The sequence below is a fragment of the Ovis canadensis genome, chromosome 26, assembly GCF_042477335.2.
Source record: "Ovis canadensis isolate MfBH-ARS-UI-01 breed Bighorn chromosome 26, ARS-UI_OviCan_v2, whole genome shotgun sequence".
NCBI lineage: Eukaryota > Metazoa > Chordata > Mammalia > Artiodactyla > Bovidae > Ovis > Ovis canadensis.
The window spans coordinates 17,838,193-17,853,530 of record NC_091270.1 but is presented as its reverse complement, the minus strand read 5'-3'; the positions used below and the strand labels follow the sequence as shown (position 1 = coordinate 17,853,530).

Genomic DNA, 15,338 nt, shown 5'->3' with positions numbered 1-15,338 from the left:
CCGCCCCCCAGAGTCCCCAGACCCACCGGAGTCGGGCCCCAACATGTGCTGGCCCCAGTGCCCCAGCGGGCAGCAGTGGAGAGCTCCAACTGGATCCCCATCAGAACCACAGGCACAAACGCCGATATCCTAAACCTCTGATCCAAGGAGGAAACCTTGGAACTACTGAAAGATCTGAGCCTTTCAGAACATCTCACGAAGGAGACAGAAGCTGATGCCACTACGGCGGGGCCTGAGGCTGCCAAGGAGCTGGCCACTCAGGGCATCCCTAGGGCACCTGGATGGCACTCAGATAGAGAAGAGGGGGTGCCCCGTAGAGTGAGGGCACTGGGCACATGTGGATGGAGGCTTCTTGGGGACCCCTGTAGAATGAGGGCACAGGGCACACATGGATGAGGGCTTGTCGGGGTCACCTGTACAGTGAGGGCACGGGGTACATGCGGATGGAGGCTTGCGGGGTCCCTATAGAGTGAGGGCACTGGATACCCTTGGATGGAGGCTTGTCAGGTCCCTGTAGAGTGAGGGTACTGGGCACATGTGAATGGAGGCTTGTCGGGGTCCCCTGTAGAGTGAGGACATGGGGCACACATGGATGGAGGCTTTTGGGGGTACTCTGTACAGTGAGGACACTGGGCACATGAGGATGGAGGCTTCTGGGGGGTCCCTGTACAGTGAGGGCACAGGACACATGCAGATGGAGGCTTGTCGGGGTCCCTGTAGAGTGAGGACACTGGGCACAGGCGGATGGAGGCTTGTCGGGGTCCCTGTAGAAAGAGGGCACTGGACACAGGCGGATGGAGGCTTGTTGGGGACCCTGTACAGTGAGGGCACTGGGTACCCTTGGATGGAGGCTTGTTGGGGTCCCCCTATAAAGTGAGGGTGCTCGACACACGCAGATGGAGGCTTGTCAGGGTCCCTGTAGTTGAGGGCAGTGGGCACACGCGGATGCAGGCTTGTTGGGGTCCCTGTAGAGTGAGGGCACTGGGCACACGCAGATGGAGGCTCGTCCGGGTCCCTGTAGTTGAGGGCAGTGGGCACACGTGGATGCAGGCTTGTTGGGGTCCCTGTAGAGTGAGGGCACTGGGCACACGCAGATGGAGGCTCGTCGGGGTCCCTGTAGAAAGAGGGCACTGGACACAGGCGGATGGAGGCTTGTCGGGGTCCCTGTAGAAAGAGGGCACTGGACACAGGCGGATGGAGGCTTGTTGGGGTCCCTGTAGAGTGAGGGCATGGGGCACACGTGGATGGAGGCTTGTCCTGTCCCTGTAGAGTGAGGGCCCTGGGCACACGCAGATGGAGGCTTGTCGTTGTCCCTGTAGATCGAGGCCACTGGGCATACGCGGATGGAGGCTTGTCCAGGGGTCCTGGGCGGCTGGTTCTCAGACAGCTGGGGCTAACTCCTGTGCCCCCTCAGCTGTGTTCCCCACCCCGTGCTTTTCTAGGGCAATGCATTAAAAGCAGTTAAAGAAGCAACGTCTGGTTACCGGAGAAGCAGTCATCTTGAACGAAACAAAAGCCCGTCAGCGAGTGTGGCTGGCGGGCGAGGCTGAGGCGAGGCTGAGTGATGAACAGGACAGAGGAGAGCGGCTGCGATGTGTGCTTTGCGTCCGGGAGCTGCCCCTGGGCACTGCATCTTCCCGTCATTTTTACACCCCCCTTAAATGTACCTCGTTTGTGTGCCCCCTTTGTTTAAAAATACCATCATAAGCTGTGGTAAAATGCCAGTATAATCCTATGCGTAAATGATGTTTAAATGGATTTTCAACTACTTTAAGCCAAGAAAAAGAGATGGTTATATGTACACTTTTGTTCCATTTCTTTAACTGTACATCCAAGGGGACAACTACAATAAAAAAAAGACGCCCCCTCCCAAAGAACCACGTCATTCACCATAAAACTGAAGACGATAGGGGCTGTTCATGCCGACCAGCAGCTTCCTCTCCCAAACATCCATTGTAAGAAAGTCCTTTAAAAAATCAAGAGGCAGAACAACCACTGAGAAATGCTCAAGGACAGACAAGGGCAGCTGGGTGCGCACGGCTGCCCGAAGACCCCAAAGCTTCTCCGTGTCCTCCAGTCCCACTCCTGCCCCGCAGCCCTGCAGCGCCGGTGGCTTTAATGGGAAAAGTTCCAAAGCTGTAATTTACTGCTTTGAAAAATGAGGGAGCCTGCTGCGTTTGACATGCTCCTTTGAAACACGGAATATTTAAAATCCATACCCCAAACTTAATGCATAGATAGATCATATCTTTTTATGGCTTCACTGGTGTAAGAAGAGCCTCGTAACCTTTCACAAGGTATGTTTCATTCCTTGTAATGTGTATCACGTGAAGATTAAGAGGCTATATTATCGCCTTCAAAATGACCTGCTATTTCCTGGAAACAGTAATTTGCCAGACCTGTCCTTGCCCCTGGGGCAACCATAACGCCCTCAATAATCTTCCAATCATTGAGCAACATGTTTGCATCAGAAAGACGGGCCTGGTCTGGCCATGCCGATGGGCGTGCAGTGGTTCGGTACCCTCTCCCCGAGTGCCATCTAGAGGTGGTGAGCCCCAGCGCAGGCACTGGCTGGCACGGCTTTCTGCACTTTCGTAAACTTGTCCTGGAGAGTGTACCCTCGAGGCTGAGAGTGGACATGTCTAAGAGCTCGCGTATCTCATCCCTTCACTCTGAGCCGGAACTGCGGGAACCTTCCTGGTGGAGAGGGGGTCACAGGGGTGGGGCTGAACCGGATCTGGGACAGGCTTGCTCTGAGGCCAGGGAAGCTCTTGGAAGCTGCAAACCCGGCGCCGCTGAGAAGCTGGCCCTGGAGAACAGGAAAGCCTGCTGGGCTGACCTCCGTGGCCTCCTGCCTCCCGGGAGGACGGAGAGGCGGCCCAGCTCCCCTTCTTGGTGGCGGCCCTAACGCAGCTCTTGCGCCCGCTGGACACCACGTTCGCAGAACCCAGCCCTGTGAGGCACCAGCCCAGGAGCCCAGATATGGGAAACGATGCTCTGAGACGCAGAAGCAAAGCCCTCGCTCCCCAGTTACGGATGCTTTCCCCATCGACAGACACACAAACCTACCTTTATTTACTTAAACAATTGTTTGAATCAGTTTTTTAAAAGATGCTTTCATAAATACCCACCCCCCCCACACACACACACACTAATGAGACGCTTTCAGACGGGTCACAAATGTGTGTCTCCTCATTTGTTTCATGCCATCATTACCGTGAATGCACTTTTATGAAGTCTAATTTCTCAATCTTTATGGCTTTTAATTTTCTATGTCATTAACATTCACATGTGGATTCTCACCACTCTCCTGGGTGAAAAACCTTTCATGGGAAAAAAACCACACGTTTTCCGGACAGCAGCACATTTGTCTCCCTCGGAAGGAGGCAGAAGAGTCACGCTCAAGCCTGGGTGAGTACAGCCATCGTTCACACTGTCTGCCTGCCGCGGACACAAACACCCCGCCAGGGCTCCTCCTGTTTTGAGAATGGATACGCAGGTGGGGTCAGCACAGGAATGGGTTTCACTCCATGTTTATTGACTGGGGAAAGCAGCAGGGGCTTTCAGGAAAGGATTCAGGTGGAATCCTAGGAAACCAAAGGCCTCTCACTGGCCGGGGTGTCCTGCCTGCGGGAAGTTGCAGGAACAGGACCCATGTGGGAGTCTGGACCCCCCCATTCTCTGCCCTGGACACCCGGCTCCTCAGGGCTCCTGCTGTGAAGCTGCCCCAGGTCCTGCAATTAACCAGACCAGATCGGGGACACAAGCAGGCTGATGAGCTGGGAACCGCTTGGTACAGAAGAGACACCAAAAGTTGCCTTTTGAAGTTTTATTGTCTGAAGCGAGAGAAAGCAGAGAGCAAGAGGCACATATGCTGACCGCCCGAGTATCTCAGAGCCCCCAGGCCTGCAGGCATCATGGACCGAACACCCCAGCGAGGCATCAGCTCACCCCTAGCCCACCCTGTCCAGTGCCTGCAGACACAGTTGTACGGGAAACACTCGCTCTTCTGCTCAGAAGGACCAAAACTATAACAACAGAACACCAAGATAAAACCACAACATGCGAGGGGCTGTCAGGCCACGCGGGACGCCACCCGCAGCGATGGCACGGCCCCCTGGCCCCTCAGTGGGCGGGTGAGGGGGCAGCCGCGGGGAGCAGCTTGGGCTTGGCCTGCTGGGGCAGCACCACGTCGGGGATCTCCTCCCCGTGCTTGTACACGCTGACCGTCACGTCGATCTTCTCGCCGCCGTACTTGTTCTTCACGTGCATGCTGTACTTGCCCGAGTCCTCGGAGGTCACGCCTTTGATGGTCATGCTGACATACTTGGCCTGCTCCACCTTCACTGAGAAGTGGTCACTCAGCTCGATGTCCTTGTCGTTCTTGAACCACACTACCTCTGGGTCAGGGTTCCCAAACACTGTGCAGGTCAGGTTCAAGGTCTTGGGGGAAGAGCAGGCAGAGAGGAGGAGATGGAGAAAGAAGAGTCAGGTGGCCTCTGTGCGACTGGACCTGCGGCCCCACCCAGGCATTGATCTGCCCCACTCATCATTTATTTGGTCAACATGCTCTTTGTATATGGAGGCACCACTGGAGACAGCAGGAGCCTCAGACACAGCACGGAAGGTGTCCCATGGTGGGAGGGGTGCCCTGTGTATTCAGAAGAATCAACCATCTGTCCCTTGAGAAGACAAGGTCTGCAGAGACAGCCCAGGTCTGGCAGGACGCAGGGACCCCCCACACCGGCTCCACACCCTGGGCCTGCGTGAGACCCCCCACCCTCCCGGGCACCCCCCGCCCTCACCTTCCCCTCCATGATGGTCACCACGTCAGGCAGGCCGCCGATCACCTTGCCACGATCTACAACAGGAAAGCAACTTGGCTGAGAACACCATCCGCGGGGCTGTTCCTGGGGGTCAGGGCACCCAGGGGCCAGGAGGGGCTCAGGTGTGGGGTGCTGCCTGACAAGGCTCATGGCTGGGGGGCCCCTGGCCGAGGTCTGCATGGAGGGGTGTGATTCCATGTTGGGAGGGGCTGGCAGGGCAGTGGGCAGAAAAGGAGGGTTGTGAAACACTCTAGAAATTCAGACTGAGCAGGGCTTTGAGGATGAAGTTCACCCTGGCCACAGCACCAGGCAAACCGTGTCCTCCTGAATTCTTTTGGGAGATGGAGGGGCCTGGCCTCTGGAGAGAAGATTTTGCAAGGGCAATGTTTTGTGTATATATATATATATACTACATATATATATATAGAGAGAGAGAGAGAATAATTTTCTGCCTCCTGTGATGTTCTGACATCTGAAATTCCACCTGGCAGGCAGATACCCCCCACCCACCAAGGGCCCACCAGGAGTCGCCCACAACCTGTGCCAACCCCCAGCCGGCCCAGCCTCCACCACCTGCCCTGCCCCTGGAGAGGACACTCCTCTGCCTGGATCACCCCGACTGGGTGCCTGACAGCTCAGAACACTCCTGTCGCCCAAGCCCAAAGAAATCACTAGAACAGACCAGTCTCATGTTCACGCCTCCCTGCCTGCCTTTCCCTGCAAACCCCAGGACAGGCCGTGGCCTCCATCCCCCTCTGTCCTGCCCTCTGCCCCTGACCCCGACCCCCGCATGCCTGGCACACCCCTGCCTCCAGGACTGGAAGCCTGTCCTGCATCTCCTCAGGTGGCCACTCCTGAGTGAGCAGTGAATAAAAGGACACAGAACGGGTGGTGGGGGGTGGGCAGGAAGGAGGGCAAGGAGGAAGGGGGCTGGCATCGGGCTGCAGGGCGCGGGGGTGGGCGGCTGGGGGCAAGAGGGGGCGTGGGCAGTCCTGGGGCTTCGTCAGGCAAGGCGGGTCTGCTGTGCTCACTCTGTGCACACCGTGAATGCTCTAAAATACGGACCCTCTACCCCCCAAGAGTGTACTGTGCTTATAATCAAGCATGTACTCACTTTTCTCTGCAAAAGCAGCAGCCCTAAAAATTAAAGAGGGCAGAGGAGAGAGAATAAAAGAGTCATGAGCAAATGCTGTCAACTAAAGCATCACTCATTCGAGAGGTCTGCTAGAGACAGAGCTTCTCCAAGAATAATCCAGGTCACAGGGTCAAACAGAGTTCTGATGCCTCCCACCCCCCTGCCTTCCAGCTGCTGAAACCCACAGAAAGGCCTGCCATCCACACTCGCAGGGTGAAGAGATTTCTTTTTTCACCAGATTGCATTGGAGATTTTTAGGTATTTTTTTAAAATATTGATTTCTGATTTACCTCAGTTATGCATACATCCATCAATAAATATTTACTGAATAACTTAGTGTGGGACAAAGACTGTTCTCAGTTTTAAAGATGCTCTAAATTGAGACACAGATTAGAAATCCCAAGTCATTCTTTAAAAAGTTGCTCTGAGCAATGGAATATTAATCTGCTAAAAAGAAATGAGCTCTCAAGCCATGAAAATACATGGAAGAAGATTAGGTGCTTATGACCGAGTGAAAGAAGCCAGTTTGAGGAGGCTGCAGACCGTAGGATTCCCAGTAGAAGGGACCCTCAACAAGCACAGGGGTAGGGAAATTCTTGTGAGTATACCTGTCATACCTGTCATTATACATGTGTCCCAACCCAGAGACTGTCCAACACCAAGAGTAAGCCCTAACACGACCCACAGACTCAGGGTGATGGTGACCTGTCCACACAGGCTCACCAGCTGTAACTTGTGGATGGTGCAGTGCGGGTGCTGAGTGAGGAGGCCCCGCATTGGGAGCGGGGGCAGGTATTTTCTGTCCCTTCCTCTCAATTTGCTGTGAACCTAAAACTGCCCTAAAAATATGAAGTCTCTAAAAGGAAACTAAACATCCAACATTTTAAAAATTGCTCTGTATGATGTGTGGCTATAATTATGCCTATTTCAGATATTCAGTATTTAAGCTCATTTAAAGTAACCCAGGGTCATTATAACTCTAAAAAATTAATTGTTAGATGCATTTATAGTTTAAAAGGATGCCTTCTTCTGGATGTGGAATGGCTTAAACTGCCAATTTACCCCACTTCCTAGAGCTTCACATCTCTTGGGTCAGTGAGGCATCCACAGAGGTCCCCACACTCAACCAAAATGACACCTGGTCCCCTGGACCCCAGAATAATAGACAAGCATGCAAATCTTACTTGAGCTGCTGGAATTCGGCAAACGCTTCATCAAAAGCTGCAAGGAATATTTCGCACGTTAGTGAGCATTTGAATGTGCTTTTACTCACTCACTCTCTCTGCTCCTGAGTTTGCTTAGTGAACACTGACAAATAGCTGAATGAATAAAGCACTGATTTAGAAGTATTCCTCTCTGAATGAAAATCGTAAAATCGGTGGTTTCCTTTTCAGCATCCAGCTTACCCTGATCACCTAGTACAAAACTACCAGGGGCCAGAGAATTATGATCTTACCCTGACCAGACAGGTCAAGCGAGCGCTGGTGGTTCTTCTTGCCGTCGAGAATCTCAAAGGTGTACTTCCCCTTGTCCTTCTCCGTGGGCTCACAGATCTGCAGCCAGGCCATCTCCTCACTGCCGCCGATCCTCATGTGCTCGCTCGACGCAATCTTAGCATCCCTTTGAAAAGTCACAGGACACATTCGATTTACAATCTTACACTGCATGTGAGACACCTCTGGGGCATGTTGGGCGTCTTTCGGAGGGAGCCTCCTCCAAGCTGTAGAGTCGATGTCATCATAGACGTCTCTGGATATTGTACATTTACGAACCACATGAGCAGCTGAGCTCTGAAAACCTTCCGAAATTAAATCTGATACTTATTTCATAGAGATACACTGCAGTTTACCATCTGCTTGCTGGCCACACATAGACTTTCAAATCCTCTAGGCCATGACTTATTTTTCTACCTAAAAATTAAAAACAGAATCGCCGTATGATCCACTGTATGATCCCAGTGGATATGTAACCAGAAGGATGGGCAGCAGGGACTGGAGCAGAGGTTCACAAGGCACGGCTCAGTAGCCAAAGGTGGAAACAAGTGTCCACGGACAGACGATGGATAAGCAAACGGTGGCCCAGCCACATGATGGAATGGGAGGAAATTCTGACACCCACTACCGCACGGATGGGCCTCAAGGACATCGTGCCGCGTAAAACAACGAACATGGCATTGAAGGAGGGGGCGTCCACCAAACACCAGACCACATGCAGCCTGCCTGCACATGTCTGGAGCCCTGCCACCCAACGGGTCTCCTGCAGGAACCCCCAGCCCCTGGGCCAGCACACCCCCAGCCCAGCATGACCCTGAGACCAGCTCCAGTCTCCAATCCCAAGCCCAGGCTTGACCTCTGCCCCCACCCCGTGGTCATAGCCCTGCTGACTTCTTGGGCCAGGAACACATTCTGTCCTCTAGACACACAGGACGTCCCCCGTCTGCAGCAGACCCACCCCTCCACCACTCCCGGCCTGGCTCCATCCCCAGATGAACCCTTGCCTCCAGAACCTTCCATGGCCAGCAGCCCCATGCTCAGCCCACACCTGCCACAGCAGTTCCAAGAACCTGTCAGCTTAGAAGAAGGCAAACCAATCCTGCTGGAGCACCACAGCTGCGGCAGAGTTCATGCTAACCATCACCCCACTGACCACAACCTTGGCTCAAAGGACTGTCTGTTCCCTACTGCTTGGGGACTTAAATGGGCCAAATTGGATAAAACCGCCTCCTTGGTTTTATTAGTTGATCACAAAACCTGACTGAATCCCTTTATTCCCAAGTAATCTTGAAACAGCTTACATCAAAGGGAGAAAGAGGCAGATGAACGAAAGCCTACACGTGTCTGCCCATTTGGGTGAAAGCAACCAGGAGGCTGGTCCCTGCAGGGGTGGGCTGGCAGCAGGGTCGTCCCAAACCTCCCCTCCCCTGGGAGCCCCAGGCTTCACTGAGACTTCAGGGGCCTCTGAGCAAAGCTCCAAAGTTGAGTTAAAGTCCACATTCTGGGATTAAAACAGTGTTAACTGTTTCCTTCTGTAAAGAGGCTGCTGGAGTCTTCAGTAGCCCTGCTGCTCCCATGCCTTCAGCAGCCAGTACTTCACACTTTGAGGTCTAGCCCTCCCGCATCACAGTCATTTCACCTTCCAGCAAGAGAAAAATATCCCCTACCAGAGGACGTTTCTGCTAACTCTACTTTGTGGGTTTCTAAGGCCTCAGGAGCAGGTTTCTGCCTTCCTCCAAGTGGCCCTTGATGTCTTACTCAGCATTTTCCTCACAGAACAATCAGCCTTGCTGACGCGCAAGTTTCACCAAACCCTCATCACTCTCTATTGATTTCTCATCACCCACTGGCGCAGATTACCCAGGTCCCCAGGACGAGTCTCCCTCGGGCACCCTGACTCTGTTAAGTGGGCCCTGTAGCTTCCAATGGCAGGCTGTATTTCAACAAATGTTTGTTGTTCTCTGTGTTTCCAATTATTGTCTAATAAGAACTTGATCGTCAAACAGTGACATATAGCCGAGGTTCTGTAAGGCCCATGTGAACACGCTGGGGTCCTGTCGGCTGAGGAACAGAAGGTCTGGGTTTGTGGACATCACTGAAAACATGGTCTGGAAAGGTTGCCCGTGTCCTCAGGTTAGAGACAGACTAACCACAGTCCCCACTTACTGCCCAACAGAGGCCAGGCTTGGGGGACGGTAACCCTGAATTTGGTCCTGTTCCTGACAGACTTGAAGCTTTGACTAGTGTGCTGGAGATAAGCCTGGGGAGGAGGGTCGGAAGGGCAGACCTCCACGGGGTTGGGGGCAGGCCCTGCTCCACTGCCGTGAGTGTCGTGAGAGTCTATTGTTTTAATTGTGAGCATGGCCACCTGGACGGGCAACCGCAGCAGATGTGAAAACAGAGAAACCTCTTTGTGCAGGGCTTGAGTTCACTTGCTTTCTTCTCTTAAGCACTATTAAGTGTGTTTTGGTCCTTTCTTTTTATTTGATCTAATGGGAAAGCAACAGACTGGAAATCTGGAGTGTGGTTTCTGAATATTATTTTTCCATTAGCGCTGCCAGATTCTGACAAAACGTCTGTCACTGGCAAAGCCACCCTTGTCTAAACCGAGACAGCAGAGAATTTGATTTCCGGCCCCTTCAGCACTTCTATCTCTTTGTCCCTCTCCCCCCATTTTGGAGATGGCCCCACCCTGAGCCCACGGCTGTCATCACTTTTCAAAACTGCAAAGTCTCAAGAGGACTTGGCCAGAAGCCCCGTGTCCCAGTGACGGGCCCCGGAAACCACCCTGTGGACACGCAGGGCCGCAGCCCACGGCACGTGGACACTCACCTGTGGTACCAGTTCACCCGCATTTCCTCAGTGAAGTATTTCATGAAGCACTGAAGCCTTATTCCTTCTGGGGTGCAGAGAATCTTCAGTGGAGACGCAGAGGCTCCTGCAGAAGATAGAGCAGACTCAGACCTGAGCAGAGCAGTCTGTGCTGGTTGAGAGCAGGCCGGCCCTGGACTAGGAAGCCCGGCCACATCCCCGTAAAAACATCCTCACCCAGGTGTGTTCTAACATCCACACCAAAAGTACCTGAAAATCTCTTTGACAGAGGCATGAAGGGACCCAAATGGCCCCAAGAAAATGTTCCCGAGGGGCTCCTCATGTCCCTGACCACGTCCATGCAGCCACTACTACAGCGTCCACTTACAACTAGACCACAGGCAAGCCTCCAGTGCAGACGGGGCCCCATGCCGACGGGCCTGCCCAGTGGCCAAGACCACACCCAGCTTCTCACACCCCTCCCCTCCCTCTTCCTTCCCCCTGAAGGGAAGAACCCCTGGGCATTCCGTCACCTACACGTTTTGTGGGAATGCATCAACAGTGCCCCAGTGGGAGTCCCTCCACGGGGCTCTGAGCTCAGAGCCGGCTACCTGAACGCCCCACCCCATGGCCTCTGGAGTCCTGTCTCTGCTCCTGCCTGAAGATAAACCAGAAAATGGCTTTTCTAAACCCCTTCCTGCATCGTGCTTTTCCTCACATTTCACCCTGTGGTGGGGGGCACAGTGGGCTAACCGCAGAGGGCAGCAAGCTGCACATCCTGGAACACAAAGATGCGGAAACGCTGCAGTTTTAACAGAAGAGTGTAAAGAGGAGGGTCATTTTTCAGACTACAGATGGGGTCAGTAAATGATAGCGTGTCCAGAAGGGTTTCCAGTCAAGCAGGGAGTGGGGACTGGTACCGTCTGTAAGACGCAGGGGCAGAGGAGAGCGGTTGGGTCTGACTGCAGTGACTGAGCATGCACGTGGGGCAGCCAGGCAGGAGAGCGGCCCTGGGAAATATCTCAGCTCAGATCCAGGTGCCGGTATGTCCCTGTGCTCCTCATTGAGACTGCACGGGGTTACACTCTGCCCCACACCACCAGCCGGGTCTCACTTCAGCCGGAACCTACGGATAAGTAACTGTGCGCACCACGGGGAGAAAGGATAGCGGGATGCAAGTCCCAGGTAATCAGACAAGAGCCTGGCTTCCAGGGCTGACGCTGACCGGGAACAAGCCGAGGAAGTCGTGTGCTTATTCTCCACTTTATCTCAACTGCGTCCTGACTAAGCCTTGACTTTGAAGCTTTAAGGAGCATCTATGTCTTATCAGACAAAATTTAACCAGATGCATATTTAATCTTTGCAGTCGCCACACCGAAAAGTAAGTTCTGCCGTAGGGTTTCTGTTTCACAATTGATTCGTATTTGATTAGACATTTTAGAGTTCTGTAAGTATTAAAAATCAAGGGATACACTATAAGTTTGGCTCCCTTCAGAGAACATACACCTCAGACATTTTTGTGAAATTGGAGGATTACCAACGTGAAAGAACTGGATGGGTCGCATCCTAGAGTACATGTCTCGCGAGAGGAGCGAATGCTGAAGGACCTGAGAAGGAAGCCTGGGCTCCTGAGCTAAGGACAAGAGATGACTCCGGTGCTCCCCAGGACTCTGCTGGTGACAGCAGGTCACGCAAGTCCCCCGGGGCCAGAGTTCTCATCTCAATACTGTGGTCTCTCCCAAGATGCTGTGGAAGTATCCAGGGTCTCTTAGCACACCTCATGGGCAGTGATGAGATGCTGAGACTTCACTGAGGAGCCTGAGGCTCTGGTTCTGCCTTTCTGCCTCAGAATTCAGGTAGAAACTTAGAGAAGTGTCAACCGCATGTTCTCAGGTGTGTGTTCACACACACAGCGTCCTCCACACAGAGAGCTATCACTTTGGCATCGATTCTTATAACAGCTTTGTTTGTATCCACAGTTACAGAATTTTACCTCTGAATGAGAACTTGAAAGTCACCCCTCCAGATTCCTTATCACAAGGGTAAGGAGGTCGAGGGACCCTAACTCTATCACAACAGATTTGCTTTGCAGCCACACATCGCCTTCAGCCCTGGGGACACTAAGAACAGACTCTTGTTCTGTGGGCCGTTAGCCTGACCCCACAGGAAAGCCCCTTCTGTATGCCTCTGTCATCCACAAGCCGCTGTCCTGCCACTGAATCTGGGCCTGTTCACAGATGTGCTGTGGTTCCATCAGCTGTGGAAAATGCCCTTCTCGGGAAATAGAGTCTAGCCCCGAAATGACTTGAAAATTAAAAGGCATTTACTTACCACAGACTCTACTCATCGCCAAAATCATATCCTCGTACACTGAAAGGAAGGAGGAAATGCAGTTACAGGCCTAATTTATCAGCAGCGCTTTCACGTTCAATTAAACTGATATTGGAAAGCTGGATGTTCAGTTGAAAATGAAACATTAAAATGGCAATGTATATCCATGAAAGGCTTATGTGGCGATAAATCCTAATTTCTCCATTTTGTAAACCTGGAGCAAGGACATTTTGCTCAACATTCATCTGACCTTGCATTTAATTGAACCACCTCATCCTGGGTTCAATCATTTTAACACATTCATCACGGGACAGGATTTGGCCCCTGCTGGTGGATGAAGATGGCGTTTCAGAGAAGCCCAGAGTAACATCCTTCTCAACTCACTCAAGCACCTCTGAAGACAGCAGGAGATGAAGCCTGCCCTCTACTGTGTTGCCACCAAAGACACAATATGCCCAAGAGCGCTGGAGGCCTCGCCCGCATCTCACACCCACCCTGCTGGCCAGGTGGACTTCCCTGGGAGCAGGGAGAGGCGCTCATATACCTTTGCCAGCTATCTCAAGGGTAGACACATCCTGACCCCTGTCGTCTTTCAAGGTCGCCTTGTATTCACCATGATCCTTCTTCGACAACTGCAAATGAAACACATCCCATATGTATGTAGAACTGATGCCACGATATAAGACCTAATGCAAACTGATACATTTCCTTTGCAAACCATGGAAATTCAGCATGCAGACTGGGAGATAAGGCAGAATTCACAAGAGATCTGAAAGACTCTTCTTCCTTGTTTCTCTCTGTTTTCTTTAGCCCACTCCAGTATACCTGCCTGGAGAATCCCATGGACAGAGGAACCAGAAGGTCGCAAAGAATCACACATGATTGAAATGACAGAGCACCCGCACATGTGCACACACACACACACAAACACACACACACACACACACACACACACACCTTTGGTATGAGCAGCTCACAGACACCCTTCTCCAGGTCAGGCATCTTCTCCGTTTCATACAGAACATCATCCTTTAGCCACTTGAAAACCGTTTCCTTCTTGGTGTTTGCAACCTACAAGACAGGGGTCTTATGTTGAGTATGTGAATTGCTGGAGCTCATGAGAAAAAAGTCTTTTCTGATTCCAAACCACAGACCTAAAAAAAGTAAATAAACTTTTATTATAGACAGTGTCAGACAGAAGCTCACAGGAAAGCTATCTGTTCTATCAATGGTAAATACATTTCTAAATTCCAGCTTCTGAAATAATTAAGCCCTGACAAGAAGAGTGAATGACTCCTCTTTCTTCTAATCCAAGAAATTAGATCGTTTAAGTTTCTTTTGGCTCATAGAAGATTTCAATAATAAAAACAAGTTGTAAGCAGTGCATGTTAAATTTATACATAATATAAAACAACGCAAGTGTGATCTGACCATCTCCCTGATCGTCACTGCTCCTGGGTGGAACCGATCTCTCACCTTACACACCAGCCGCACCTCACACTCTTCTGTAACATCCCAGTGCAGATACTCAGCAAAATGTGGGCCTGAGGGGCAGAAGGGGAAAAAAGTTTTTTAAAAGGAGAAAAACGTATACACAGACACATACATATAAATGCATTCAGAGCAGAAGAAAGTAGTTGTTCAGTCTGAAACCAAGATAACTTAATAAAACTAATCTTCAGGGCTTTGACCTCAGCATGTGCAACCCTGGTACAAAAATCTCCATTTCCAACAAGACGATGCTGCCCAGTCTCTCCTGCTTACTGACATCTGACAGCTACTGCCCTTTAGAAAGAAGAATAATGACATACTATATTTCTTCTCAAGGCACATGTCTGACTGAACATCCACCAGCATAGCCTATAAAAACCTTGAAATAAGAGAACTAATCCAAGTATGATGAAGAAAAAGCAGTTTGACCTAGCAATCATATCAACATGTGATATTTTATTTACATAGCATCTGAAATCAAAGGTGAATTTATGTATCTGTAGAAAATACCATTTTGCTTAATATAAACGTAAAAGTCATATGCTAATAACACATTCAACACAAAAATACAAAGCAATCACTCCAAGCATCTTTTCTGACCAGAATGCAGTAAGATTAGATCTCAATTACAGGAGAAAAACTATTAAAAATTCCAACATATGAAGGCTGAACAACACGCTGCTGAATAACCAACAAATCACAGAAGAAATCAAAAAAGAAATCAAAATATGCATAGAAATGAATGAAAATGAAAACACAACAACCCAAAACCTGTGGGACACTGTAAAAGCAGTGCTAAGGGGAAAGTTCACAGCAATACAGGCATACCTCAAGAAATAAGAAAAAAGTCAAATAAATAACCTAACTTTATACCTAAAGTACCTAGAAAAGGAAGAAGTGAAGAACCGCAGGGTTAGTAGAAGGAAAGAAATCTTAAAAATTAGGGCAGAAATAAATGCAAAAGAAACGAAAGAGACCATAGCAAAAATCAACAAAGCTAAAAGCTGGTTCTTTGAAAGGATAAATAAAATTGACAAACCACTAGCCAGACTCATCAAGAAACAAAGGGAGAAAAATCAAATCAATAAAATTAGAAATGAAAATGGAGAGATCGCAACAGACAACACAGAAATACAAAGGATCATAAGAGACTACTATCAGCAATTATATGCCAATAAAATCGACAACGTGGAGGAAATGGACAAATTCTTAGAAAAGTACAACTTCCCAAAACTGAACCAGGAAGAAACA

General features: G+C 50.7%; 1 protein-coding gene across 1 annotated transcript in view; it reads right to left on the bottom strand.

The window, feature by feature from the left end:
• Positions 1–3,814: 3,814 nt before the first annotated feature.
• MYOM2 (myomesin 2) overlaps positions 3,815–15,338 on the bottom strand; it is a 67,094-nt gene continuing 55,570 nt past the window's right edge. Inside the window, exons 28-37 of the mRNA XM_069573173.1 lie at positions 14,073–14,140; positions 13,554–13,667; positions 13,141–13,228; positions 12,597–12,635; positions 10,287–10,392; positions 7,418–7,581; positions 7,146–7,182; positions 5,941–5,963; positions 4,806–4,861; positions 3,815–4,443 (exon numbers count right to left, since the gene is read on the bottom strand). Of these exons, the coding sequence (XP_069429274.1) occupies positions 4,126–4,443; positions 4,806–4,861; positions 5,941–5,963; positions 7,146–7,182; positions 7,418–7,581; positions 10,287–10,392; positions 12,597–12,635; positions 13,141–13,228; positions 13,554–13,667; positions 14,073–14,140 (1,013 nt within the window). The 3' untranslated portion in view covers positions 3,815–4,125. The remainder of the gene's footprint in view (positions 4,444–4,805; positions 4,862–5,940; positions 5,964–7,145; positions 7,183–7,417; positions 7,582–10,286; positions 10,393–12,596; positions 12,636–13,140; positions 13,229–13,553; positions 13,668–14,072; positions 14,141–15,338) is intronic.